This window comes from Drosophila sechellia, chromosome 2R, assembly GCF_004382195.2.
Source record: "Drosophila sechellia strain sech25 chromosome 2R, ASM438219v1, whole genome shotgun sequence".
NCBI lineage: Eukaryota > Metazoa > Arthropoda > Insecta > Diptera > Drosophilidae > Drosophila > Drosophila sechellia.
In genome coordinates, this window is record NC_045950.1 from 2508663 (window position 1) to 2536648 (window position 27986).

Here is a 27986-nt window from a genome sequence, read left to right on the forward strand (position 1 = left end):
CTTAAACTCCACGAACTAGCACCTGACCAAGGGCACTTCCAACCATAAAATAAGCAGAACATCGAGTGCTGGCAAAAACAAGGCTGAGGCATCTCTTTAAGATTCTGTCCTACTGTGTCTATTTTGAAAGGGTTCTGACAGCCATCGCACCCAACCAGGTGTACTCAACATAAGTCAAAATAGCTTCTATAAATAAAAGAAATTATTCGTGGCAAATGAATGGATATAAGGAGCGTACTCATGAATGAAATTTAGCAAGCAGCGACAGCAACAGATGGGTGCCAAAATGAAGGGGAAGGGAATTGGCAGAGCATCATCATCATCATCAGTGATTGCCTTCATCTGGTGGACAGCACATGCGCAGATTGGAGCACATGGTGGACTCCGTTTGCAAATCACTTTGTACTGAACTTGGCGCACTTTGCGGACGTCGCGGGTTCGTGTGGATCCCATTAGCGACGCAGACTTTGGCGCCGGTTCCGCCGATTTGGACTGTTTAGTCCTGTGCACGGATTCAGCGGCAACGGTCGAGGTCGTTCGCTTGGTAGCCACACCGCATTCTGGTCGTGAAACGAAATTTCAAAACCGAAAAACCCGCATTCCGAACTCGCTTGGAGTTATGTTCTTTTGAAACGAGCTGACCGTTGCTCGGTTTGCTGTTTGCGCTCGCAAAGCAAATATTTCCCGCGTTGGTTCGAAAGCCAAACACTCTTGGAATATTGTGTGATGAGCAGCTGTCTCTGCTTTTGATTCACAAACAAACAGTTTCCGGACAAGTGTTACACGCCGCGGAGCAATTGCAGTCGACTGGCACTCGCAAACAGTGGAAAAGTTCCTGGCTCGCTGGCTGACTCGCGTCACTTTGTTCACAGAAGAGTAGTGACAGATAATCCTGCTGGCTGGTGAGTTTTGGATACATATGGTCCAATATTTCGGGGAGATTGGCAGTGCGCAGTTCGTTTCGGTAACAAAAAATGTGTGCTCGCCCAAATATGAATCACCACCAACCCCATCAACATCCATCAAATTTACTTTTCTGACCCCTCTCTTCCACCTTGTCTCGTGCCATTTTAAAAACTCAGGAGATGTTGAAAGTTATTTCGATGTCAGGCATACTGAAATTTTAAATTGTTTATTTTCTTAGGAGGAAAACAAGAACTCTATGTTTGAATGCGAAAAAGTTTGTTGTAATTAATTAAAGGACGTCAAAACGTGTCGTTTCCGTGAGGTTTTTCGATTTCTAATAAGTCTCGTTCTTGGTCATGTCTATGCCAACGGTACTTTCCGGTTTGTAAAGCTCAATTTTTGCATCAAAATTATTCAAATCATTTCCTAACTTCATATATTTAATTACAACCCTAATCAATTTGGAATTAATGATAATCCTCTGCGGACCTAAAAGCAAATTCTGGCCACGAATTATTTCATAATTTGACAGAGTATCTTGGTCGGTAAGAAGACAAAGGGAAATTATTGGGTCCTGTATTCCACCATGTTTTTATTAGGCCGCTGGGGTCCCGAATCTAGTTAACCACTCGGGGCCTTGGACCCGGACCTGAGGCGTAGCAAAAGAATTTGAGGCAATCTTTTGAAAGTTCCAAATAAAGAACAGTTCCTATGTGCCCGGAACTCGGGCCTTGCCTTGAATTCCTTCGAACCCAAAAAAAGAAACCTATCTTGATGAGATTTCGTTCATGTCAGTGTCACATCGGCTAAATGTCTATTCCAGATGATTGGAGTGGATGCCGACCGAGCATTAGCATATTCGTTAGTCAATCAGTCGCCAAATCCGCATCAGCAAAGATCACATCAAGGTTGTCACTCACCTTTGGGCTCCTGGAAGGTTCCTAACTCGGCGGGCGAAGGTATGGCCGTGTAATTAGGCAGCGCAATCAGTGCCAACGCCAGATATCCAGACCCTAAACCCATAAATATAAATATGGCTAATTAGTCCGTGTATTTGTATTTGTATTTTGTGGGATATTGTGTTTGTAATTGTTTGTGGCGAGTGGCGCCGCAATGGAAATTATCACGCATACGACGCGTTGCACCGTCGCTCTTTATGTAATAGAAAAAGTTCCGCTGCAGAGGATATCCGTTGGAGTCTATACTATAATTTCCCGACCCCCTACCTGCCGTCCAATCCCTCTTCTCCTTCTTCTCCCTCCATCTCCAATCCCTCTTTTCTAACATCGCCTTTCGGCGCCATAAAAGTTTTGCGGTTAACAAAATTGAAACGGCGCACGACGCCCACAAATCGCGAGCGTGCGAGCCCGCAGGGCCATATTTGTTAACCGCTTGCACTTGACTATCATACGTTTATGATGTTTGGGCACAAACACTGAGATGAAAATCGTTCCCTAGAAATCAGTGTAAATACATCAATACACAAATACAATTTACAATCGCCTAAGTTTGAAGCGATTTCCAATACTTCCAAAGTACAGTCCCGCTTAAGTTTTAAGATGAGACATATTTCTGTATATTTCCCACTTCGTTCTTCTCAGTGTATCTGTGTGTGACACATTTTCTCATGTTAGACAGAATACTGTGCGCTTGTGACGCTGCGAGCGGATTGAATTAATAATCTCGGAAAAGTTATCAGTTGTCAGCTGCTGGCCTCCGCCTCAATGGATGCGATCTAAGTCCACATCCTTTTTGCAGTGAATATTGCGTGGGTTAAACTGGTGCTAATGGACTAGCAAGGATTGCAAGGATTGAAGCTCAGCTCCTATCGAAAAAATCGGAGCCTAATGCTGCCTAGCACTGTGATTAATTGGGCCATAAATAGCAGAGAGCCAAATTGTGCAATCTTCCGACTTTACAAAATAAAGTTGATTTGATTTCCAAGCCGAACCATTAATGTCAGCAAAGGAATTTTCAGAAACAATTTCCATAGCAACTTTTCCCGCCCGAGGCGTTTCGCAGTTCCCAGGGGTAGTTTTTCTTGCTTTCCTTCTTATTAAAAGTTTTTGAACTTTTGCATTTTATTCTGAACATGTAACATGCCTACAATTTAGGAAGATTTTTGGCGTACATTTTGGTAGGTGTTTTAAAAAACACCGAACGTACATACGTATATGCACGGCTGTCTAAGGTGATGGCATTCTTTGGTTCGACTTGCTCGATTTTCTACTTCACGCTGTGTACATAATAATAAATTATATTTTTGTTGCGAAAATGTCAATGCTACCCCACCAAATTGATATTTATGCCTACACAAAGCCATTTATACATTTTTTTTGGATACAAATGGCTGGGTGGCTTAAAGATTACGTTTTCCACCCTGCCTTCATTGATTGCTACATAATTTATTGATGAGAATTAATTGCTGACAACATTCCAATCTTCTTATGAAATTTTTGTTGTACGATTTCATTTCCGACTTAAGCTCTTAAAACTGAATGACAAGTTTTGTTTAATGGCCGAAATTTAAAGGAAGCGGCTTAGATTGTTATCGACATTATCAATTTTCTTGGTTTCCCAATTTCATTTTCTGGAGCTATCAAAGATTTAACTACTTTAAGGTTAGAAGAGTATACTGGATTTGTTGCAAGAAATGTCACTGGTATATAAAAAGGTTGTCAAATGATGCCCATAAGATGGGAACCACTTACAAATGTAAAGTCAAAATCCTTTATGAAGGTAATAAAAATGATCAACAGATGGCGCTTTTTTCAAACAACTTGTAATGGAGTGACGGGTATCTGACAGTCGAAGCTCTTTTGCTTTTTTGCTCACTACAACTGCGGCGGACTTAATTTGATATATAAAACTGATTAATGTCGGCACTGGTTATTAATGGCCATAAGGCTGCAGAGGCCCAGTGCTCATTCTCATGCTCTGATTGCGGTGAAGATGAGCTCGGGCGAGCAGCATAATTAGGGTGAAGTCCTTGTCGCCCGGAGTCCCCTGTTAGCTGATGAATATGCAGCGGGCCACGTGCTGCGTATGCAGCAACCATTCGGTAAATGAATTCCGTAAAGCGGTCATTAGCTGGGCTCACCTCTTGCACAGGAAGCTGGGACTCTTAATTAGTTGATATGCCTTGTGGTACGACGCCGTCGACGCCTCCTGGTTTCTAATCGCACAGGATATCTTACGGGTGCAAAACTATGACAGCTGCTCCAGTCCTGTCTTCGAGTGTCATTTGGATGCAGCCTGCTGACGCAGAATGGAATTCAATTACCGCTCCAGTCAGCTGTGCCGATGGGAGCAAGACAAGGCATAATCAGGATATTAAGTAAGCGAAGGAGATAAGCGTAGGAAGCGACGGGCACGATTCAATCTGACGAGCCGTCAATTCCTGACACCCGACACATGCTCATTGAAGGCTGAGGCTCTCACGCGTGCACTGTCTGCCAAGCCGCTCGAGTTTCGTCCAGGAGGCATGACTCACCTGTCTTCCAAGAAGACATTACTCATTTGCTGCCTTTTATCCTCCGAGCGATATTATGCGCGCTTCGACGCTTGATAAATGATAGCTGACGGCCGCACAATCATCGACTGCGATTGTTTGAATGGGCTACTAATGCTGTAAATTTGACTGAATCTGGAATGGCCGAATGATTTATTGAGGGCCTAATTCACTCATGTTTTTGCTAGTGTTGTCACATCGGAATCAACTAGTTAAAGGCGAGTGATAATAAATTTTTGATTGACAAGGTTAGTCAAACAAGAAAAGTTGCTCCTCAGAATATAGATGGGCCATCGTCCCATCTTGTATTTGCCCAGGGCAGGTGAACCCGGTCGGAAAGCAGAGTTTCTCAGTCCAGCTTAAGTACCCGAACCCGTACCCGACTATCCGATGTGGACTAACAAGCCAGTTGTCCTTCTCTTGGTTTCATTCATTCGGCCTCCTGTGCCGGGAGATTGACTGGACTCGTTTATCATAAAATCGTTCTCAGTTCTTCCCTCTTCAATCCTGCTGGGCCTGACTGGACACGGACTGTGGCCCGCTTGCCATAAATAATCCCGAGAAGCTGTTCAAGAAAGACCTTTGTATCTTGTATCTTTTATTCTTTTTGCTCACTTTTTGCCTCACGCATTGGTCCCACCTCTTTCGTTCGGACCAACATTGTGCGTTTCGCTTGCTCCAATTTAGTTCGCAAATAATGCGATTCCAAGGGGGGCGTAGGGAAAATGAAAAAATTAAGTAAGGCAACAAATGATTAATTTGCATAACGGTTCTAATTTAAATTCGATGTTTCCCGAGGAGTCCAAGGGTGGCCCATTGTGTGGAATAGCTTTATTTCCATCACGTGTAGCTAAATGTGGTTGCTTCACTAGCCGGCATTTTTTCCGTTCGGTTGGAATTCCATTTATTTTGGGCTGATCAAAAGTGACTTAATCCAAGTGACTTAGGCTAAGCCACAAACCGCAACCGACTGTCTAACTACTCAAATGACAAAATAGCTTTTGAATGTGTGGAATAAAAATGAAAGCTACAAGTTTATATTAGATACAACATTTTAATTTTTATACCAATTTTAATGCATATTTTGAATTAACTTAGGTGCTAATATGTACTTGATAGAACAGAAAGACATCCTACTTGACTTGACTTTTATAGTAAATATTACCTGATCGCAATTGACACTTTCTGCTGCAGTTAGATACGATACTAGACCTTGCCCAGCTTAATAATTAAGAAGTCATATGCCAACGAGGGGAATTTAACAGCCAAAAGTGATGGGAATTATCAGTGGGAAAAGCAAAACACCATATACATATACTGTCGAAAATATAAGAAAACACTGAAGATGATTGTGTAGTGATATTAAGTAAGATTCCGCATCTGAGCAATGATCGCCAGCGTCATCATGGCCATTAGAAGATCTGACATTAAGCAACGCAATTTCCCATAAACAGTCTACCGTAAACAATTTGGGGCACGGACATGGATGTCTGGGCGGGAAGGCAAATATTTACAAAACACTGCATTCTGATCGGGCTGAGTCCTGGCCAAATGGCTGGCATGGACCACATGAAATCAATTAAAATATTTGGCCAACTGCTTCCAGCACATACAAATGCGTTGAGGGGGAACGTGGACCTGATAATAAAAAGTAATTGAAAGTGGACGCGAGATGCGACCATAAAAACTGTGTGTTCCGCCGCGTGGCAACATGTAGATACGTATAAATACGTATTGATATATCCAGCGAGGGATGGAAACATGAACTGCTGACTTCGGGAAATAACAGCGATAATTGAAAATAATCCAAATAATAAAAGTAGGCCCCTGTTTATTTCGAAACCAATCACGCGCCAAGGGAAACCAAAACAAAGTAAAAGCCAAACGCTTCAATCAGAACGCGCCCAGTGAATCGTGGGCAGGGGATTCTGGTTCTCGAGGGAGCACTGCTGGCACTGCAGGCACAGCTGTCCATCACATTGTCGATGGAATGCTCACTAGTCCGACGAAAGTGAAAATTAATTAAAATACTGAACGGTTTGGGTTTCTCGCCCGTTCTTCCCTCAATGAAAGTGCCAGTCCGCATATTTTTGGTTTTCCTCATTTCCATGGTGGTGCCAGCTGAGCAGAGAGCGCGGAATCCAAATATTTGCCAAATAATTAATCATGCCACTTTGCGGCCCGAAATCTCTGACAGATCAGCGCGAAATGCCTACGTCAGTTCCAGTCAGTACCCCACGTCCAAGTCCAAGCCATTCTGCCTGCAAGCCACTGATAAAGACACGCAGGATGCTTAGGGCCCATGGCAGAGTGTCCAGATTCCAACAAATTTTAATACGCGGCTGAAGTTGTCTGCATGGCTCGTTGACTGATGGCCGCACCAGGCCCACGATCCCTTTTGAATATCTCGCAAAACGTGGTGCAGGTGGGAGCCGGGCCACTGCTCTTGCACTGAGAGTTAGTGCGCCGATTGGTCATCACTACTAAATTAGCCTAATCAATTTTCGCCCACGCAGCTGTTCCTGCCGCACATCCACTCCCAACACGGAATGTTGCTCATAAATCATTTTATTTTCGCCAGTCAGCGAGCCTTTGACGGCGCTAGAGTGTCGCGGGTGGGCATGTACAAGAACTCGCTGTCCGTCCAGAAGTCCACCAGCGAACGCTGTTGCGGCCGGGCGTCCAGGTGCGCGAAGCACGTGGCGAAGAGCTGGCCCTGCCTGACGTGGCGCATATGCCCGGCCGCCACCTCCGACATGAATTTGTCCACCGAGGAGTCCTGACCACGGCTCCCACGCTCCGGCACCGCTCGCAGGCGCAGCGTGTGCGTCTCGGTGGTGTTCACGTCGACGAGCACGGTGGAGGTGGCCTGCCGGTTGTAGACACTACGGTTCGGCACGTTGTCCACAAAAACGTCGAAGTGGTCCACGCTGTCAAGGTCATGGGTGATCCATTGCAACGACAGGGAGCCTCCGCTCAGCCTGCACGCTCCACAGATGCTCACCGGGTAACTGAGGCGCGCTGATGGAGGACGGCGGGTCCCGTGCAGCTCGGACTGAACCTGTCGGCGCACTTCCGACGCTACGCAGAGGTCCATGAAGAAGTTCTTGGCCAGTAGCTTCGCCTCAAGCCGCTTCTTTCCCTCGGGCGATTTGAAAAAGTCGGCCCTCTTGACCGCCCGACGCATGTCCTGGCAATGGTGGCAGTTGCAATCCTTCTGGTATGTCTGGCACCTGGAGGAGGCATCCTCGACACCGGCACTACTTTCTTCAGGCTGGCTGTTCCCCGCCTCCTCAGGGCTGACCAGAGCGAAGGCGTACTCTACATTGGCGGTGGTGTCCTCGCTCTTTTGGAGGGGGCTCTCCAAGGCGTTCGCCCGAGAACCTCGACTTCGGCGTCTGGGTGAACTCCGGCGGAAGCTCCTTCTTGATCGGTTTGATCGAGGGGAGGTTTCTTTCCTGGACTTGGTCGCTTTAGCCAAGTCCGCTCTTGAATTAGAGGTGGCCGAGATTTTGGCAGTCACCTTGGGTAACGGACTTTGCTTTCGTCTCAGGCTCGATCGGCTCGAGCGCCGCGATCCCTCAGCAGAGTTAGGCCCAGATGAACTAACCATTGTAAATATGGGCCCCATTGCAGGTGCTGACTGCTTGTTTCGAGGTGACATCTTGGGCGACTTTCTGGGTGAACTAGAGCGCGATGTCTTAAGTTTGTGGCGGAAAGATTTGCTGCTGGAGCGATTTCTCGAGGTGGGACGTCCTAGTGTGTCCGCTATCTTCTCCAGATCGGTAGAAATCTTCGAGTGACTGTTGTCGAATCCGCTTCCCAGAGGATTCTCCGACGAGCTTGCCAAATTGCAAGTCACACTGTTCAACGCGGCGTTTGCGGAAGTGTCTGTTCGGTAGTCAGCCTCCTCAGTGAGACCCACTGGCGTGTAGCCAGTCAGAGGGGTGATGTCAGAGAGGAGGTTGGAAAGGTCGTAGTTCGTGTTATTGAATGAGTAGTTGGAGAAATGTGAGGCGGGCGTCATCTGGGAGGTGCTGGGCACAGTAGTGCGGATGGGCGAGTCCGTCAGAAGCTTGTCATTGGACTTGCTCATGTAGGGATTCTCCTCGCCTACCGCCTGGGAGCAGGAGGATGTCAGCGAAGGCTTGGAATTTGACACAGAGCCGCTGCGTTTGATGAACTTGTGAAAGAGATGTTTTACAGATGTGAAGGACTCTCCTGCCCTGACCAGGGCCACTGTGTTCTTAAGGAACGTCCTGATCGAGGTGGAGGTCGAATCGAAGTTAACTGTATCACGAGAGTTTGAGGATCCACTTTGAAGCAAGGCGCTGCTGTCCACGGCTGCCGTATCTTCGCTCACTGACAACCTCTCCGCGGAGTCCTCCTTATTTCGTTGGTTTAGGGAACTGTTGCTGGCCGTGCTGGTGTTGTTCCGCTGACCCGAGGTAAGTGAGCTTTGGCTGCTCTCCGGGTTGACAACCACGAACACTGGCGCTGCAAGTTGCGTCCGAGCGCCTGATCCGCTTTTGATGGAACTTTTGAGCGTGCGGCTGGGCATCGGGTTCCTCCTGCTGCGTGACGGAGCCGCAGGCATTTCGTCGGGCAACATGATGCTCACCCGCTTGGACATACTGTTAATTTACGGTTTTGCAAAATAAGTGTATCTATCGAAAGAATAAGTGTGTAGGCTTTCCCAAACTGCCAACTGACGCCCAGGCAACTTTACCCACCCTGGTGGCACCAGGAGTCTGCCCCTTTTATACAATGCAAGAGCGGGCCCGCATTCAATCATCTTTAATGACGAATAATGGCTGGACCCGCGGGCGAGGCCAGGATGTCCATCCGTGGACTTGACTTTGTCGCCGGAAGTTGGTAGCCGAGAGACTGGCCCGCGATTGCGCATAATTTTGTCAATGTGCGGAGCGGTTGGTGGGTGGGGCAAATTTGCATAACTCGCGGACCTTTCAGCTCGCATTAGATATGGCCAAGGCCAGCGTACGGGGTCCTCAAGGCCCCCTGGTTATATTTGACTCTAATTCGGCTGCAGGGGAAATAATGAGTTGCCGTTGAGCGTGGGAATTTAACGGAGTTTGGGGTGCACCTTAAAGCTCGCTTATCTCGGAGGCTTATTATTCGGCTTGGCTGCTCATAAAAGAACGAATGATTAACCGACACGCCGCATTGCACATACGCCTCGTCGCCGGAGCTACAACCAGAGCACGCAAGTGTATTAAATTATTTTTGCTTTATGATTTATCTAACACGTAGAACATACCCTGTCTCTCTCAGCATCCAAAGCTCGAATAAGGAGCACAGCATTTTTTAACCAGCTTTTTTTTGTATATTGAGTCACTTTGCTGTGGAAGCAGTAACACATCCCTGGTGATAACATATAATATCTGGCTTTGCCTTTTGCCAAGCGGTTGCTCGCAACGGGGCATCCAAGATATCCCCTGTTCGGAACTGGCTGCGGGTGGCAAATGCTTATTTCACCCGTGTCCCGACATTTGAAATTGCTTAACGGATGGTTTTTATCTAGCACATACCCAAGTCAGCTCGTACAACAACGATAAATCATGAAAAAATGTTATTCCTAGGCCAAACGGTTGCCTCAGATGCGTTTTACAGTCACATCGCCGAATTATAATACAGATTAAAAACACTCTAATGGAAATAACGAAGGTCAAATAAAAAATATTGTGTATAATTGATTGAGGTCGATTGACGACATTAAGGGGCGTGTCTGGTCAGTCAAGTTTAATCATTTCTCTTGTTGACGGCCGTTGCCTGTCCAGTGATCCCATGGGATGGCCTCTTAAAGGAAATTGCTTGTCTACGACTAGGACTAAGCGGAAAATTTAACTTTTCCGCTTTTGCCCATGAAAAACCTATCCCAAAGTTTGATACAGGAAGGAAAAAGTTTGCTCATTTAGAAAAAAAGACTGACATATTCTTTGTTGTTGCCAGCAGCTATTTGACGTTTTCGGACACTTTTTTAGTTGACTCGCGAAGTGCATTTATAGTGGACAACATTGAAAAGTCAGCAGAAGAGCAGACTTTTCACTTTAAGCCAGAAAAGTTGCTCTTTCGAAATCTAACCCTTTTAAATATGTTGAGTTGAGCGGGTAATAAAATCACATAAGCTAAGACCCCAACGATTAAATGTGCTTAGCCATGTGTTACGATTTTTCTACTCCAATTCTCCTCAAGACATGTGTTAAGACTTTTAAGCCTTGCCAAGAGTTCTATTTGCCAAAATTACCCAAAAGAGATTGGCATCGGCAAGGCCATGGATAAAAAGCAATACACAACCTGAAGAGAAGATGGCGTCGATACGTCGAAGTTTAGATACCCTTGCAAGAAATACAAATCTGCATATTTAAAGAAAGAACGCTATAGTCGACTGTTCCTCGACTATCAGATACCCGTTACTCAGACAGTAGGAATGGTCCTGCAGGCTCAATCTTAACTTTATAGCTTTTGTTTAATCCCGAGATCACAGCGTTCATATGGGGCGATAAATGTATAACATTATATAGGATTTATTTGTTCCCAATTTACTAAGTTGCAAACTTCTGATTGAAATCAATATACCCTCTGCAATGGTGCAATATACATATGTATGTATGACCTCCGGTCATAGCTGATGCATTATTTAGATTCAAATTAATTTTGCGGATTCAGCAAGTGCAAGGTGATTTCCCGTAAATAAGTGATTTAATGTCGCTTGAATGCACCAGCCGGACTCCACAAAGCTCCCGGGAATGCACTTTCACTTAGCCTGGTTGATTAGATTTTCCAGAAATAGTCTCACGAGCTGAAACTTGATGGAATTTCATTTGGCGAATGGGGGAATGGGGAATGGGAGGCGCGCACTCGTAGGCCACAATCAAAATAAATAAATAACGAAAAAGAAATCAATGGCAGCTCACCAAGCGGCAACGATAGCTAGTATCGAATCGAGGCGAAATTGAAACAGCATCGGGACAACACCCTCGCAAGCTGACAGCAGCCCAGATAAACCCGCCTTAGAGTCTGTCTTAGTCGGGCGTCAGGCTCAGCGCTGCTTTCTTTTTAGGGGATAAACGCATTTGATTGCGACTTGAAAGTATTGGCTTCCGCACGAATGTTTTCGTATTAGTGGGATTGCGGGTCCGGAAACGGCAACTGAGCGCCGGGTGAGCGTGAAAGATAATCACGGCTGAAGGGTAGGAGGGAGCGCCACAAATAATTGGATGTTTGAAAGACTCCTGATTGCCGCACAGCAGATACTGGCCGGGGGAATATTTCGAAATTTATGATTATTGGCGTTGTAAATTCGTGTTAAATGCACACATGGTCAGCGATTGCATGTTAAGGAGATTCTTTATTATGCCGATACGCACTTAGGCCCTACACAATGCACACGACACGGTTCAGCCTCAGATGCCGGAGTCATAAATTCCTTTTGCCCACCCCGATGCACACGCTGCGTATGCGTGATATTTATGCGCCTCATAGGTAATGCATTCGCCTGCGTAGATAAGCCGCAGCGCATCGTGTGCTTTACGGACAGGCAAATGCACACCGATTAAAGTTTAACTGAATTAGTCTGAACTGACGGAACCGCTCTCTCTCTCTCTCTTTTTCTCTTCCTATCTTAGTTGCTTCCTCAACAGCTTCCGGCGCCAACTGGCGAAAGTCATGCAGAAGCTGACGGGCAACCGCCCCAGCGAGCTCAGTGGTCACGACCAAACACAATGTGCAAAATAAAACAAGAGCCCGTGGCAACACCAGCAGCAACATCAGCGACATAAGCACAGAGGACCAGGCAGAACCTGCAGCTCTCGGCTTTCGACGGACGCACGGCGGCAGACCCACGGAAACGGAAGTGGCCAAAGCGAGGCCATAAAACGGCACGCATAGAAACAGCATTGAGACATCAGGCCCAGGAGCAGCTCCCTCCCCCCCACATGTACGCCTCCCTGATGGACGTGGGCCAGACGTTGGCAGCCAGGCTGGCGGATGGCGAAGGCAACGGGGCCAACGACAGCGGACTCCTGGCAACGGGACAAGGGCTGGAGCAGGAGCAGGAGGGTCTGGCGCTGGATATGGGCCACAACGCCAGCGCCGACGGCGGAATAGTACCGTATGTGCCCGTGCTGGACCGCCCGGAGACGTACATTGTCACCGTGCTGTACACGCTCATCTTCATTGTGGGAGTTTTGGGCAACGGCACGCTGGTCATCATCTTCTTTCGCCACCGCTCCATGCGCAACATACCCAACACGTAAGTGGATATATCACGCGCTGCGGGGGTCCCGCAGAAGGTGGGCACTGTGGCAGTCGGCAGGGGGCCCTGGAATAACATCTATTGAAGGTTTTCCGCTTTGATACGGTCTGCTTCTTTGGGGACCGCCCTCTCCGGGCCATAAATAATAATGTCTTTATATTATATGGTCGCACATTTGGACCTAAAATGAGCCCGTCACTTCGCGATGGAGGGCGGCAGTTGCTACTCCAAATTCATGGACATTTGATTTTATTGTTTCAGTACAAATAACATCGTGCCCCGAAGAGTGAATTAAAAAAAGGCTTTTAACTCCTTGAAGCTAACAGCAAATATGATGACAAGTCATCTGTTGTCTGCAATTTCCGACAATAAACTAACATTTCCGGCGAAAAATAAAAACATTATCTGGTTTCGTCTCTATATCCGCAGATAGTCAACTAGCTCATCTCGATTACTAAGTTGACAGTCCTCCTGCTCGTAAACATTCGAAAACTTAGAAAAAGTTCTGCCCCTACGCAATGTGGTCCTACAAGCCGGATTCCACATTCATCTCTGACCATTTACAAGCTGTATTCTGTCCCATTTTTATTGTTTTCGATATTTGACAAGAAAACTACGAAGCAGAGGCAACCCGACAGCTTGCGGTAGATCTCTGGATGGAGGCCGTCTGCTATGCAAATGTTTATTAACTTTTGAAACTTGTGCTTGTAACAGAAATTCAAATATACATTGAATCAAAAGTTTCTGGGCCAAGATGTTGGCTTGACAGCAATCGCTAAGGAAGCCATTGCCCGCGTTTGGTAGCCACTGTCTCCCTCCCTTCGCTTTGGAGCAACTTAATCTGTAGGTGTAAGTGGTCATAAGTTTGCATTGATTGCGCGAAAACTGCCACCAGACTCCAACGGAGTGCCTGATTGCAGTGAGCCACTAGTTAGGGCAGTAATTGTGGTGGCCAACGTAATCGTCCTGCCATTGGTGGAAAGTTAGCAGTTTGCTCGACGGCTTTGTCGCGACTGTTTGTCTAGACACGATGACTGGGAACGTGTCAGGTTGGAATTCATGTCACATGCAATCAGCCAAATCCAGCAGTTCTAATGATTCCCCCGTCCGAGGGCTCAACACTCGTCCTGGCTGGTTCACAGGAGGTCGTTGGTGTCAATGTCAAGTTGTTTTGCTCTCAATCGTTCTGTTACTTTGCTCTGAACAGCATTCGGTTAAAAACGGGTTGGGGCGCGTGTAGCATGGCATGTGTAGGTGTCAGGACCTTTCCAAAGGATTTTGACTTGGCCTTGAAAAAAACAAAGGCATTCCAGGCCAAAGGCACCTCGTTCCGGGTGAAAGGACATCGAAACCGACTGGGTTCAATTCCAGTTATCTATACGATGCCGATTTCATATATGTATGTACTTCCAGATACATTCTCTCACTGGCCCTGGCTGATCTGTTAGTTATATTGGTGTGTGTACCTGTGGCCACGATTGTCTACACGCAGGAGAGCTGGCCCTTTGAGCGGAACATGTGCCGCATCAGCGAGTTCTTCAAGGACATATCCATCGGGGTGTCCGTGTTTACACTGACCGCCCTATCCGGCGAGCGGTACTGCGCCATTGTAAATCCGCTACGCAAGCTCCAGGTGAGTCCCTGTCGACCGATACTTCGGAATGTGCTAACACATATTCTTCCTTCCCCAACAGACCAAGCCGCTCACTGTCTTTACTGCGGTGATGATCTGGATCCTGGCCATCTTGCTGGGCATGCCTTCGGTTCTTTTCTCCGACATCAAGTCCTACCCTGTGTTCACAGCCACCGGTAACATGACCATTGAAGTGTGCTCCCCATTTCGCGACCCGGAGTATGCAAAGTATGTTGATACCACCGCCTTTCCCGGCCCTCACTAGATCCATATATACATATATGTCAAATGTTAGGGCCTGGCCATTAACTTGCGCGCGCCTCCGTTCCCATCATAGGGCATTAATCATTAGTGCACCACCAACACCCACCAGCTGTCAGTTCCGCCAGCCGATGCAACTGCTATTACCTGCTCTTAAGAACACCTCCGCACGATGCCGTGCCTCCTTATTGACGTGCTTAAGCTCTCCAGCCCGGCAAGTTGAACTTAATTCCTTTTCCCATCAATGTAGCTGCCGTGGCGCAAGCTGGAAATCCTTTCGTGCGGCTGGCGTCAGCTGTTGCCACATAATCTGCTTGTGATGTAATTTACACAGATCCTGAATGGTGGAAGGGCAATGGACGCCACTGAGCAGCTGGGCAGCTGAGCAGCTGTAGTCGCCTCTCAACTGGTCGCTAATTTTTCATTTACGGCATGCCGACATGCTTTATTTTTATGCCACTTGGTGGCATGTGTTTCGACCACACTAAGAGCCGCAAAATAGCGAGGAAATGGAGTTCAGAGACGCCTTCCTCTTGATTATATGGCTCTCCCAAGCAGAGGCGGAATTTAATGTCGTCCATTCGGGCATTCTTAACACTCTGTCATGTCGCTCGAATATTCGAGAGAGTTCGCCAAGTTCATTATTGGGAGGGGAAATTGAAAATTCGACCTTCAGTCTCCATGGAAACTCTTTTATTTTTCTTCAGAAAGCAGACCAGGCTTACTGATAATCTGCCATGGTTCTGGGTAACTCTCTTCCAGGTTCATGGTGGCGGGCAAGGCACTGGTGTATTACCTGTTGCCGCTGTCCATCATCGGGGCGCTCTACATCATGATGGCCAAGCGGCTCCATATGAGCGCCCGCAACATGCCCGGCGAGCAGCAGAGCATGCAGAGCCGCACCCAGGCTAGAGCCCGGCTCCATGTGGCGCGCATGGTGGTAGCATTCGTGGTGGGTAAGTCTTCGCATTCCGCATTCTGCACTCCGTCGTGCTACTGTTCGCGTCCCGCATCCTAATCGGCTCCATGGACACTCTAATTGGCTAACACTGTCTTTGCAGTGTTCTTCATCTGCTTCTTCCCGTACCACGTGTTCGAGCTGTGGTACCACTTCTACCCAACGGCTGAGGAGGACTTCGATGAGTTCTGGAACGTGCTGCGCATCGTTGGATTCTGCACGAGGTGAGTGGCGGGAGCAGCAGAACGAGCAGCAGCGCGTTTTCAGCAGTTTTCGGCTACCAGAGGGACATTTTTCTAGAGTCGATGCTTGCATTTGCCATGCAAGGATCCCCCGAGGGTTCAAAATTTATGGTCGCCACCGCTCTGAGTCACACCAATTCGTAAAAGTAATTGGAAGCGATTTGGTGCATGCATATGCTTTTCAGGGGGGTTTCCTTTAAAGCTTTATAAGCGCACTTTTGTGGCAGTGCCCCTGGCTTTTGACTTAATTTTAAATTAAAACAGATTATGCATGGGTGCCCCACTCTCTTAACTTTTACCAGTACATTTATTTTTGTTGACAGTCCGCCCCCCTCCCCCACTATTTTGTGTCCTTACCCCTTTTACTCTGGAAACCAATTTGGGCGTCACTTAGCGCAGTAAAACTCGAAAATAATGTGTCAGCAATTTGGTGGCTTAATTCTCTGCCGCGCTCGTCAAAGCCATTTGCATTCTGGCCAAATGGGTGGACGTTAAATCCAGTATAGTGTCACAGAATAGACAGACCATCTGAGGAATGGTCTAGGCACACATTCGCTACCACTCGCATCCCAAACGAATGACTTATACTCCTTAAATGCAAGTTGCTGTGGGAATAATCTTCATGTATCCATTTCTATAAGTTGGGTTGAATTTCTGTAGCAAAGTACAAAAGATATTCTCGATCCTATATGGGTATATTGTGTACTACGGATACCATGTCCCGTGGGTTTTCGCACCACTTGCAAGCTCATTCTAATAGCTATAGATTTCAGAAATATTCAATACTTTTTGAATTATGAAACAAACGACGATAAAAATTGGAGTTTAATCGTACTATATAATAATATCATTGGCTATAAGGTTGGTAACTGGTAGAAGAGCTCGTTTCCAACCTTACATACATGGCTATATCGACTTGGCTGTGATATTGATCAAAACATATATACTCAATATACATCTAACTGAAGTCACATACCCTCTGGCAGGGTATACAAAAAGTGTTAGCTCCTTTTCACTGCCAAAACTAGAATCGTTCATTGGCACTAACCTGACCGAGTGTTTTCAATTTGCAGCTTCCTAAACTCGTGCGTCAACCCCGTGGCCCTCTACTGTGTGTCCGGGGTGTTTCGGCAGCACTTTAATCGCTACCTCTGCTGCATCTGCGTCAAGCGGCAGCCGCACCTGCGGCAGCACTCGACGGCCACTGGAATGATGGACAATACCAGTGTGATGTCCATGCGCCGCTCCACGTACGTGGGTGGAACCGCTGGCAATCTGCGGGCCTCGCTGCACCGGAACAGCAATCATGGAGTCGCTGGAGCTGGAGGTGGAGTAGGAGGAGGGTCTGGTCGGGTGGGCAGCTTTTATCGGCAGGACTCGATGCCCCTGCAGCACGGAAATGCCCATGGAACTGGTGCGGGCGTGGGATCCTCCGGACTTGGAGCCGGCGGGAGGACGGCGTCCGTGAGCGAAAAGAGGTGAGGCACGCTTATTGTGGAGCTGCTGGAGGAGGAGGAGGTGGTGGTATCCTTGCAGGCCGACGAGCAGCTCTGAGCGGAAACAATTGGCCTGTGATCTCACTGTGTGCTTGCACCACTCGCATTTCGAATCTCGCACTCTGCACTCCACACAATCCCCCTGGTACTTTCCAGCATGGCTGGACTCTTTGGAAATCGCATCCGCGCCAGGTTCAATAGGTTAAACAACGATTATCTATAAGAAAACTGCATCACTAAGTATTTGCTCCTACTGTTGTTGTAACTAGATAAAGGGATAAAGGGAAACGACAGCACATCACTAAACTCCATTCCGCTGTATATACTATATATATATATGTATGTACCAAGCAAACTTTTGCGCATAAATACACATTCAATGTAATGTTATCGTGTTCTATATTATGTGTTAATTAAGTAAATCCCCAAGCTCATTAAAACATTAACTCGTTATTACCTGCCTCGGTGCAATAAAATAGTATTATTAAAGCTACGGAGCTAGGATCCCATATAGAAACACATGACTAGCTCATTTACCAAATATAAATTGCATATATCAATAGGCTAAGCGGATTTCAGAATAAGATTAATGTAAATAAATGGATTCCATAAATGTAAAAAGCTTGTATATTGTGCTGGATATTTTGCATTTTTATAGCCGAACACCTTTTGGTTTGTGGAGCGTACGGAAAAAGGTATGGTAGCTAAATACTGAAATAATGTACGATCTGCTTAGGTATTTAATAAACAATATTTAGAAAATTATAAATTTCTTTCGTTTTTCAGCTTTATAAATCGTTACGAAAGTGGAGTAATGCGCTACTAACTAAATGGAGGTACCGAAACACCAGGAAAGGGTAACCCACAACCCACCGTACAAAGCCTACGGATGAGTTCGATTCAATATTGATATTAAAAGTGTAAATTGAAATTATAAATAAATCAACATTTTATGCATTGAAGACTTATCTATCTTGGTTCATTACCTTTGCGGAATTTGAAAAATGCGTGCGTTACTCAACACTTATGCGAGGATGATTTTCCAATTTGCGAAATCGTATGCTACCGCAACGCCCCTAGAGCGAATAGCAACCTTAACTTGTTTCGATATTCCAATTTATTTAGGAACTCGGCCGAACCGAACCACTCTTATCATGGCTAAATCGCCAAATTGCTTTGAAGTTTTGGCCCATTGAAACAACTACAAATGCACAAGCTCCCTTAGCACCATCCAGTCCCACCCACTCTTTCACACTACCAAAGCAATTTGTGTATTTCGACAAAGGAAATCGGCAGGACGAGCCCAGAAAAGACAATAAATACAATCTGGCCCCAAGCACACGCAAAATTTCATTATGGCATGCCAATCAGGAGGTCACAGGCCACAGCCACCGGAGTCGTTGCATGTAAATTGGCCAAACACGGCATGTATTACCAGAGGACATCCCGTCCTCACAATCGCAGGATGTCCCAACAAATGTCGAGTCCATAGTTATTGACATCCAATAAGTGGGATCTCAAAATGCCCTCGTACACAAAAAAAGGATGCTGTCCATCCGCTGGCCAAGCAGCCGATCGACCTATCGCCCCCTCTAAATCACATCTGAACTGGACCGTCGGAAAATGCCGGCCCTGTACAGAACTGCGGGACCAAGCGAACGGGGCATCATTCGGTCCTGCACTGTGGGGGTCAAAGGGCATTAGATTTATGCCAACGTAACTGAGTTCACCGCAGCCTGCTGCCGTCAAAGGTAAATGCGACTACCACCGGCTACAGCCGCAAATGCGGCGTTGATTCGCAGGCAACTAGGCTCCGATTTGGAACAGCGATGGCGATGTCCATCGCACAATTAGCTAATTTCACTCCACCCGCCGTCCAGTGAGTGAGTGGTCTGTCCTTTTGGGGTTGAGCAGGATGCCACTGGTTGGGGTCGGTTGAGTTGGGAGTTTACGAACATCGAAAGACAGCGAGCCATTAAGGTAGTAGTGGCACTTTAAGTAGGACAAGCTCATATCCCAATACTAATAAAGCCTACTACGGAAAAGTTGTAAAACTGCGGACACGACATTCCCCGTCATTTGGTTTATAGACAATGTTAAAAATTCACGTATTCACGCCCGTTGGTTTGTCCTCAGCTGGGATACACAAACGTGCGGAAGGAAGGAAGTTCATGTGTGGGCTCGTCGTAATGAGATGTTCGAGCGTGGAGGAGTCTACGAGGACTCGATAAACTCACCTACAAGTGGTTCTAAGTGATCTATTGGGTGGACCAGGAAAGCACAACTTTCGTGGCATCAATGGCGAACTAATAAGTAACAATTAGTCTGCTCTCCACCTTCTGGGATCTTATCTTTTATGTGTTCACGCATTCATAAGTCCTCATTATCAAAGGCACGCCTAAATACAATTGCTTTTCCTGTTGCGGCTGCTACTTTCCCTTTTATGTTGGACCCACTCGCAGGCCGCTATTCCGCCTTTCGAATGGCTGGAATACGGATGGGGATACTTCCCATTGGTGACATCCTTTAACTTAAGTGCTGGCGGCAATGCAAATGCTTGCAAATAGCTCAGTTATTCCATGCACAGTCTGCTAAGGAGAACCCACTACTTAAAGACATGACACAAGCGCACAAAGCCCAAAATATGTATCTTATTTCGAATACCGATTTTAGGCGATTTAGTCAAGCAAATGGTAAGGTACACATACTTGTCTTGCTCCATGAGACCTTGAATCCCAAAAAGATATATTTAGAGTGAGATTTTGTGAGTGCATTTCAGTTTCGGCTCGAATTTTGTGGTCTTCTCGCCTTGTTAATTGCAAACCCCTGCGGAAGGAAAAGGGTAAGAAAGGACGAAGGTCGAAGCAGATGTCTAACACAAGAGAAAAGTCAACTCTTCATGTCCGTTTATGGGCGACATGCGACAAATGTGTTGATTGCTAGTAAATTTTTATTTGGATTCTGAGCACTGGTCGTTTGTGGGCCAGCAAGTTGTCTGTACTTTCTTGGGATTTAATAAGGGACCCAAACTGGCGTTTCGGCAATCAAATTATCCAGAATTAAGCTTTAACCATGCGCCATTACCCAAACCATATATCATCGCGATTATGTAATGAATTTTAAATGAACCAGACGCCCTTTTTCGGCTGTCTACACTTTCAAGTTTATTGAATTTCACTCGCAAGTATCTAATTTCGTTTGTTCGCATTCGCCATTGCCATTAAATTAAAATCAATTGAAATCGTTTGCCGCGGGGAGGCAGGGAAGAGGGAAACTGAATAAGTTATGAGGCTAGGATTAAATCGCAAGAACGCACGAATTCGGGAAGGAGAAAGGCCAATATACGGCGCATTTTTGCACGTAGGACCGACGATTCTGCCTGCATTCGTAGTTAAGCTCTCGAACTATCGATCTGATCGCTGAGCTCGATCCTAAGTACGCAACTCTGACCCTTAATATATATGCATAAGTACATATATATAGCCTCTGTTTACATCACCCAGGGAACTTGTTCAGCATCGTTAATATAACCAAATCAGCACACTTTTCATGCGCAAGGTATCTCGCGCGTTTTTTGGGTCGCGAAGCGGGACTCATATAATAGGCTTATGCGTCGCCAAAGCCGGCTTAAATGCACACGCACTTTATTTAATGACAGTTTCACTCAAAGAACAACAATTACGCGGCAATATTTAAGAGCAGGCGGATGGTCAAATACCATTCCAGAAAACATCGATGCCAAAATGTACATACCTTTGGAGTTAATTGATCGGTGCTAAATCCAATGGATTTAACATTTGGCGCTGTAAAAGCCATTGAAATCATAGCTCACAAATGATCATAGCTTTCATGCATTTTCAATGAATAAAATATGGAGTTTAATGTCAGTCAAGAGCAGATTAGCATAGAGAAACCGGAAATGCCGCGTGAAAGAACGTCCTTGCGAAACGGTGCCCTCGTCACCTGTCTTGTGCGTCATCGAAAATCAAATGAATGAAAAAATGAAAATTTTCGCCGCGTTCGGCATTAATGGGATTTCCTTGAAAAAGACTTCCAAGCTGATTTCAGGCATCCCAAGCAAATTTTGGGCACGAATAATGGGAGCAATGCCGGAAAATCTCAAAAACAAAGAAGGTCGAGTAAGAGGCTTTCTTTTCCTTTATATCGCCCAAAAGCTACATACTTCAATGTTTCGCAACCCTTTTAGCTTCCCATAAAATTTGCGACGGCAGTCGAACTTGTGTTTGTTGTTTTAGCCGCATCGCATCACCATCACCATAGAGCCATTAAAAGTCAATTGGGCCAGAAATGCAAAGAGAACCAGTCAGACAGTTTAGAGTCGTCGAGTTCGAGTATTCCGCCAGCGCACATGTGTGCCAGCCGCACAACTTTCCGGCCTCTCGGAAAATAACGCAAATATCCAAGGTCCTGCCCACGTGTGAGCACTGAGACCCACATATTTCGTCCCGGCAACATTCCGCTAAATTGACTTCAAACTTGCAAAGTTGGCCCACATCCCGAAATATTTGGTATTGTCACGAATCCATTTATGTAAGGGGCGTGCTTTCAGATTGCCGCTACCCGTCGCCCGGGGTAACGAATAGTCCTGCATCTGGGCAGTTTAAAGCTATATTCGGTTACGGCATCCAACTTGCCAACTACCACATCGATTGATTGCGAGCTCAGGGCGCCACAAGGAGCATTGTTGGGAAACCGCGCCTTCATAGCTCCCATCTCAACTTCTCCCCGGCGCGGGACATGCCACAATGCACTTAATTTCCGACATCTCGGACTGTCCCAACTGGGCGCACTCCTTTGTTGCTAGCCCTGGCCAGCGATACACATCTTCGCCGGAACCGGGATCCGCTGCCAGGACCAGACCAGACCAGACCAGAGCAGAGCCAGTGAATTGCCTGCTTTCTTTACGATTATGGGCCACTTCTTATTGTGTTCCAATCGTAATAAGGCTCGTGGCGGCGTTCACCATTCAATGAGTATGCAAATAACGCGCAGCTCGTTTTTATGGCCGCGGACAGCTGACACTCCAGGCCAAGGGGATCCAAGGACGTGTCCAATGCTGTCCAAATGAGCAAACATCCATCCTTGGATCAGTTGATTCGATTGTTTCGGGGTTCACTTATGGACTTACCATTAGGCGGATGGTTCTTCGGGCACAAGGACCTTGTTAGCATAATGATGAGCAATGTCCACACAAGCGATTGGCAAATAGTTGCGAGTTAATTTCTATGTCGCCAAATCTGCAACTTTTAGCCCGATTTATAAGCTATTTGCAAATTGCAACATTATCACGAGCGCTGAAGTTTGCTCTTGCATTAAAAATTCCGAGCCCTGCTCCGGCAAACATTGTCAGCCCACGATGTCCAACTTTTGGGGGCTGTCAAAGCTCACTCGCTGAAATTGCGACGATGGTAACCAGAGCGAGGCGCCAACTTCCCGAGCCAAATTATTTGTCGGCAAACAAAAGTTTCGTGGCGCGTATCTGGAAAAGCAAAACCGACGGAAAAACTAAAAGGTGCCCACTAACCGTTGATGGAGGTGGAGGTGCTGGTGGGGGCAACGTAAGGATAAAATTAAAATTTAATCTAAAAGATTGCGGAATTTTGGTAGTGTTAGTCGCCCCATCGCTTTTCGTCGGCCAGGTTTTCCACTGACATCCAAGTTTCAATCAGCACGCGACCTATGCTTGCGTCACGCTGAGCCGCCAGTTTCCCTAAAAGATGCCAAAGATGATACCAGGACGAAATTCGGCATCACCATTCCGAGTGCGTGTGCATGCCGTGAAGGCCGTCCGACCGGGGCTGGGAGATGGGAGTTGCCTTATCTTCCGACTGCCTTTATGGCAGCCTCGAATCAGGACGCGTGTTCGCGTTAGAAACCGCTTCGAAGTTCGCTGGCTGGTATCTTAGTATTAACCTGCTCGACTTTTAGTTCGAAAAACAAATTAAAAGTTTTTAGTCTGCTGTAGTTCAAATGAAATTGTAAGACTTGGCGGAGCTCAAAGCTCATGCTTTAATTTAGGTAAGGAATTATCACTCCAAATTCAAAGATATGCCAGCGACTCGCGACTACAACTTCTACTTAAAGCCTCCGATGCTGGGCAATTTTCTGGCGTTTCGGGTCGACTAGCTGAAATTTTGATTTAAACATTACATTTTAAATTAAACATCTCATGCAATTAAATCTTCAACTATGTTCATAAACTCAACATTGGTGGGGATGTTTTACATTATATGAATTAAGCTCTGCCCATATTTTCTTCTGCTTTTGAATTTTTAAAACAAAACAGAATAATTATGTAGTTGCTGGACTATCAGATACCCGTTGTTTATCTAGAAGCGAGTGGCAAATTTTAACATTTTTTAGCAAATCGATAGGAACTGGCAAGGAAAATTATAAGATCAAGAACTAAAATTTTTCAAATTGCAGGCGTGGAAAAGTTCTGAAACAAACTTAGATTACGTAGACGTCTCCACCATCTACCATCAGTTGAGCTTAGGCTCAACTTTCTAGCTTTTTTAGTCCTGAATATCCTGTAGAATTTGAAATGCTACCTACACCCAATACTCTTTCTCTAATTTAAATATATAAATAAATTAAATTTATAATTATAAAAATTTAGTTCTAGTTCATGAGAAATATGAGTTCATAGGCATATGAACTTTAGATACTACACAAATGATACTTTTTATGTGTATTTTATATTATATGGCCAAAACTATTTCGACAGAAGCATACTTAAGATGAGTAATAACAAACTATTTATGGCTACAATACTAATTTATCTCCGTTGTCGTACATAATCGTTTTTCTAAGGAAATCCATTGTACGTGTAGAAATAGGTTTCTCAACAACTATTTTGATTTTATACTATTGATAACAAAGTGTATGTAAAGCAAGTGTATGTAGATTTAACCTAAGTGCTGCTAAACTAGTATTTGTATCTAGTCTAAATATGTTTGATAACTACTACTTTTATTTTTGTATTTAAAATAATAAAAATGTTGTACTCCTCTAGTAACTGGCATATAGTATTAGGCCACAAAAATGCTAAGCCACTGAGCCCCAACTCCATAACTTAAATAAAAGAAAGGATGAACCGCAAGAGTCGTCTCTTTAAATAAGGTTACCTCCTACATTACTGGCCCCGAAAGCCAGTTTTTGAGAAACATGTTTTTAAATACACAACACCTTATCTTAGACACCAGAAGCTGCAATGTTTTTACAGACCCAACACTTTATTGAAACGGTGACAGGAAGGCCACGAATCCATTTTTATGCTGGTCTCCGCTGTGGTTTTTGTGTGGGTGTAAAACACCACCATCGCAGTCGACGTTTGTTGCTTCGTTCTTTACAATATAATTTATTTTAAGTACTTGTGACACCTACGCAGCTCATGTTTCGTTGCTCGACAGTCAGTTCAGCATGTAACACACACAGAAACTTTTTTAAAGGAGCTCTGTGATTCCCTACGATGCCATGTTTGTTTGTTCTTTAATAAAAAAAACCGGCTTATATCTATACTATTTTTCTTTAATATTCTTATAACGTAAATACATGTCGCTTTAACTAATCACAACTTTTTTCTTTTTGTTTTTTAAAGACTTTTCCGACGATCTTCTTTTTAGATTGGCCTTTGAAAGCTTAATATTAGACGTCTCTTCCTCGGACTCATTATCGCTGTCACTGTTGACAAAAATATGAGATTTTACTTTTTATTTAATCACTCAATATGTATTTAAACTTACCCCACAGTGGGCATCTGGTCAAACATATCCTCGTATTCATTGTCCACAGATTTTGCGTTGACACTCTTATTTTCACTCACGTTTCTATCCATTTGAAGCTCATCGTCCTCCTCAGGTTCTTCTGATACCCCTGCTTCGTTTTCATACGGTCGGATAAGAATCTTAGTGGCCTTTGATTTCACATAGCATTGGTAGAGCAGTACTGTGGTTTCGGAATCATGGATACGAACGTATCGGTCTAGGCTTGCAGAGCTCAGGAAGCGACCGGTGGCATCTAAATGAAGGTCACTAATCCCGCCTGTGAATCCCTTATAAGTATGCACATGAGTTTTCATGCGTCGAGTGTCAAAGGCTTTTAAAGCACCCATCGTGGTACCCGTGTAAATAAAGTTTCCCTTTGCCACTAGAGTCGTAAAACTCATCCCGTGCTCCTCGCTGGCAAAACATGCAACAGGTCGACGCTGCTTGCGCGTGTCATAGATGCGAACATAGCCGGTTCGCGAGCAAGTGGCCAGCACACTAGGCCCATCCACAAAGCCGATATCGCTGTCCCAAACCGGAACCTCCAGCTGCAGATAGTCGTTGGGCAAATTCTTTGAGGTGAAAATCTGCTTGACATCGGAATTTAGATCGTAGACCTTTAGATTGTTTTGACGCTCTTTGCCGCCAGTGGCTACAATGCTTCTGACTTGCGCGCATTGGCGCAGGTGGTCCATTTGATCACCCGTGGTGATAACCACGGGCTCGGACTCGTCGTTGGCCTCCAGCTCCAGGCTCTGTATCTGTCCGTTGCCAATGCCGGCAATAAGCTTGTCATTGTATCGGGCCAGACCAACGATTGGCGCAGCATTGAAGGATACTGTGTTCCTAGAATGACCCTTCTCTGTGAAGGAGTGAATCTCCACGGCGTCCTTGGCCCGGCCTAGAAGAATCTCTGTCTGTTTGTCGTTGCCAAAAGCCAGAGATGTGACGCGGGAATCCTTATCCAGGGCGCACAGATCACTCAGATTGCTTTGTCCATAAGGGCTCTTTTCGGATGCAGGCACCAGGTCTAAAAAGATGAAGTTATTATTGCAAGTGCTTTTCAATAAAGAACAAGCGCACGTACGTTTAAAAGAGCCTGTGTGTGTTCCCACATACAGTTCGTGCTTCGACGTGTAGTTCACATGTTTGATATTTGCCGTAGTCCACTTCATCTCAACACGCTGTTTCTCTCAGTATTTGCGATTAAAATGTGAGTTAATAGGCGCTATACAAATTCCTGCGGTCAAAACAAATTCTACACGTGCAATAGAGATGTAAAAGGCATCTGCTAAATAATCGATGTTATCGTTGGTATCGATATCCAACGACCACCGATATTTTAATTAACATTTATGGTAGTCACAGTTTTGTTGTCATTTTAAATTGAAGCAAATAGTATGCAAGCCACAGTGAGGGTATTCCCTCACTCCTTTTTAAGATAGCCCAATCGAATTTGTTTCCTTTTTTCGTGCGGTTCTTGTTTTGCAGTGATACAAACATGTTTTTGCCTGAAATCTCAAAACTGTGAATTCGAATATAAAGACCACAAAGTTGTAAGAATAATTTCCAGCTAAATTTTTTCTAGAAAATTAAAGTGATATTTAAAAACAAACTTTTATTTTATAATTTTTATAAATTAAGTTTCAAGTACATGTCTACACCCTACTCAGTACTGGGCAGCACAAGTGCCCAGCTGTTCGTGAGTGTTTACCAACACTGCCAAGTCAATTTGAAAACAAATAGCGCACATACGTAACTTAAAGCAGAAATGGCTCTAACTAAAGTCTATGATGCCGCCACAGTGTTTAAGCACATGAATGGCATTCTAAATGTGTACAAGCCAGCCGGTATGAAGGTGAAGCACGTGCGCAATGCTATTCTGAGCAACATTTGCAAGGGTAAGCCTAGCGCCATTGAACGAACAAACTGAAATTAAAGTCGGATCTGCAAAAGGACTCAACGAAATGGATCAGAGGGAACCACGCAAGTTGCAGGAAAACATAAGACTCCTGGGCACAGGCACCGCAGCTGATCACGTACTACATAACATAGCAGAGCAGACGGATATATCGGACCACCTTCTGTCCACCGGACCGCGGTACCTCCCGCGCGACTTGATCTGCACCACAGTGTCCAGCCTGGGCGATCACACCAGCGGAGTCCTGCGTAAGTCAAATAAAACATTTTAGATCCAGATCTAACCATACTCTTGTAGTCTTTGGGATCAACAGGGGAGCAGGCCAGTCTACTTCTATTCGGAAAAATCGACCAGTGCGGGTCTACCATCTAATCGGGCACCTAGGCATCGCAACCGAAAATAACCTACCAGACTCACGGGTCACAATGCGTTCCAATCAGCGACACGTGTCCGCAGACAGGATCAGCAGTCTAGCCGCCTCCATGCAGGCATCCCATCAGCGTAAGATGTTTGAGCTCTGCGGGGTCGATTTGCAGACCCAGGAGGCCTACGAACTGGCCTGTAGGGGTCTCCTACGCCCAGCGGACGACAGCCAGCCCGTCGTCTACGGCATTAAGCTGATTCACTTCGATCGACCGCACTTCACGCTGGAACTGCACGCCATCAACGAGACACAGGAATACTTGGCTACGCTAGTGCATGACATGGCCCTGGACCTCCGAACCGTGGCGCACTGCTCCCAACTACGCTGCGTGCGGCATGCCCACTTTGATGTAACAGACAGTCTGCTTAGACACGCCTGGCACTTGCCAGGAATTATCAAAAACCTCCGCCAACAACGTGACATCCTGAGGGCGCATCCACAGCTTCTGCGTCAACAACGAGTGGAACTGCAAGCTACAGAATAATTTGGGAATTCATTGTAGGTAATTGAATATAGTCAAATAAATATAGGCAGATAAACTATAAAGCAGTCAATCATGTCAATAATTTTGG

The 27986-nt window shown here is 45.7% G+C and overlaps 4 protein-coding genes across 4 annotated transcripts; 2 read left to right on the top strand and 2 right to left on the bottom strand.

Annotated features, from left to right (window-relative positions):
- The first annotated feature begins 515 nt into the window (after nt 1-515).
- On the top strand, nt 516-17903 carry LOC6619153 (neuropeptide CCHamide-2 receptor). Its single transcript, XM_002043357.2, has 7 exons — nt 516-902; nt 12064-12689; nt 14106-14325; nt 14387-14553; nt 15349-15542; nt 15648-15768; nt 16860-17903. Exons 2-7 carry the CDS (start codon nt 12373-12375, stop codon nt 17266-17268), a joined length of 1428 nt encoding a protein of 475 aa, XP_002043393.1. The 5' UTR covers nt 516-902; nt 12064-12372; the 3' UTR covers nt 17269-17903.
- On the bottom strand, nt 6976-9128 carry LOC6619152 (uncharacterized serine-rich protein C215.13). Its single transcript, XM_002043356.2, has one exon. The coding sequence runs from the start codon at nt 9048-9050 to the stop codon at nt 6999-7001; it is 2052 nt and encodes a 683-aa protein (XP_002043392.1). The 5' UTR covers nt 9051-9128; the 3' UTR covers nt 6976-6998.
- Nucleotides 17904-24812: 6909 nt separating the features above from the next.
- Nucleotides 24813-26244, bottom strand: LOC6621173 (WD repeat-containing protein 74). Its single transcript, XM_002045314.2, has 3 exons — nt 26157-26244; nt 25049-26099; nt 24813-24986 (listed from the first exon to the last, which is right to left on the bottom strand). The coding sequence occupies exons 1-3, from the start codon at nt 26242-26244 to the stop codon at nt 24866-24868; spliced, it is 1260 nt and encodes a 419-aa protein (XP_002045350.1). The 3' UTR covers nt 24813-24865.
- A 538-nt stretch (nt 26245-26782) lies between these two features.
- LOC6621172 (mitochondrial mRNA pseudouridine synthase Trub2) lies at nt 26783-27963 on the top strand. Its single transcript, XM_002045315.2, has 3 exons — nt 26783-26970; nt 27026-27238; nt 27288-27963. Exons 1-3 carry the CDS (start codon nt 26841-26843, stop codon nt 27896-27898), a joined length of 954 nt encoding a protein of 317 aa, XP_002045351.1. The 5' UTR covers nt 26783-26840; the 3' UTR covers nt 27899-27963.
- Nucleotides 27964-27986: the final 23 nt, after the last annotated feature.

Coding starts and splice junctions, on each gene's coding strand:
- LOC6619152 (XM_002043356.2), bottom strand. CDS start 9,050: ATGTCCAAGCGGGTGAGCATCATGTTGCCCGACGAAATGCCTGCGGCT.
- LOC6619153 (XM_002043357.2), top strand. CDS start 12,373: ATGTACGCCTCCCTGATGGACGTGGGCCAGACGTTGGCAGCCAGGCTG. Junction 12,690..14,105: donor ATGCGCAACATACCCAACAC/GTAAGTGGATAT, acceptor ATGTACTTCCAG/ATACATTCTCTCACTGGCCC. Junction 14,554..15,348: donor CGCGACCCGGAGTATGCAAA/GTATGTTGATAC, acceptor ACTCTCTTCCAG/GTTCATGGTGGCGGGCAAGG.
- LOC6621173 (XM_002045314.2), bottom strand. CDS start 26,244: ATGAAGTGGACTACGGCAAATATCAAACATGTGAACTACACGTCGAAG. Junction 26,100..26,156: donor ACACACAGGCTCTTTTAAAC/GTACGTGCGCTT, acceptor TCATCTTTTTAG/ACCTGGTGCCTGCATCCGAA. Junction 24,987..25,048: donor GACCAGATGCCCACTGTGGG/GTAAGTTTAAAT, acceptor TTTTGTCAACAG/TGACAGCGATAATGAGTCCG.
- LOC6621172 (XM_002045315.2), top strand. CDS start 26,841: ATGGCTCTAACTAAAGTCTATGATGCCGCCACAGTGTTTAAGCACATG. Junction 26,971..27,025: donor TCTGAGCAACATTTGCAAGG/GTAAGCCTAGCG, acceptor GATCTGCAAAAG/GACTCAACGAAATGGATCAG. Junction 27,239..27,287: donor TCACACCAGCGGAGTCCTGC/GTAAGTCAAATA, acceptor ATACTCTTGTAG/TCTTTGGGATCAACAGGGGA.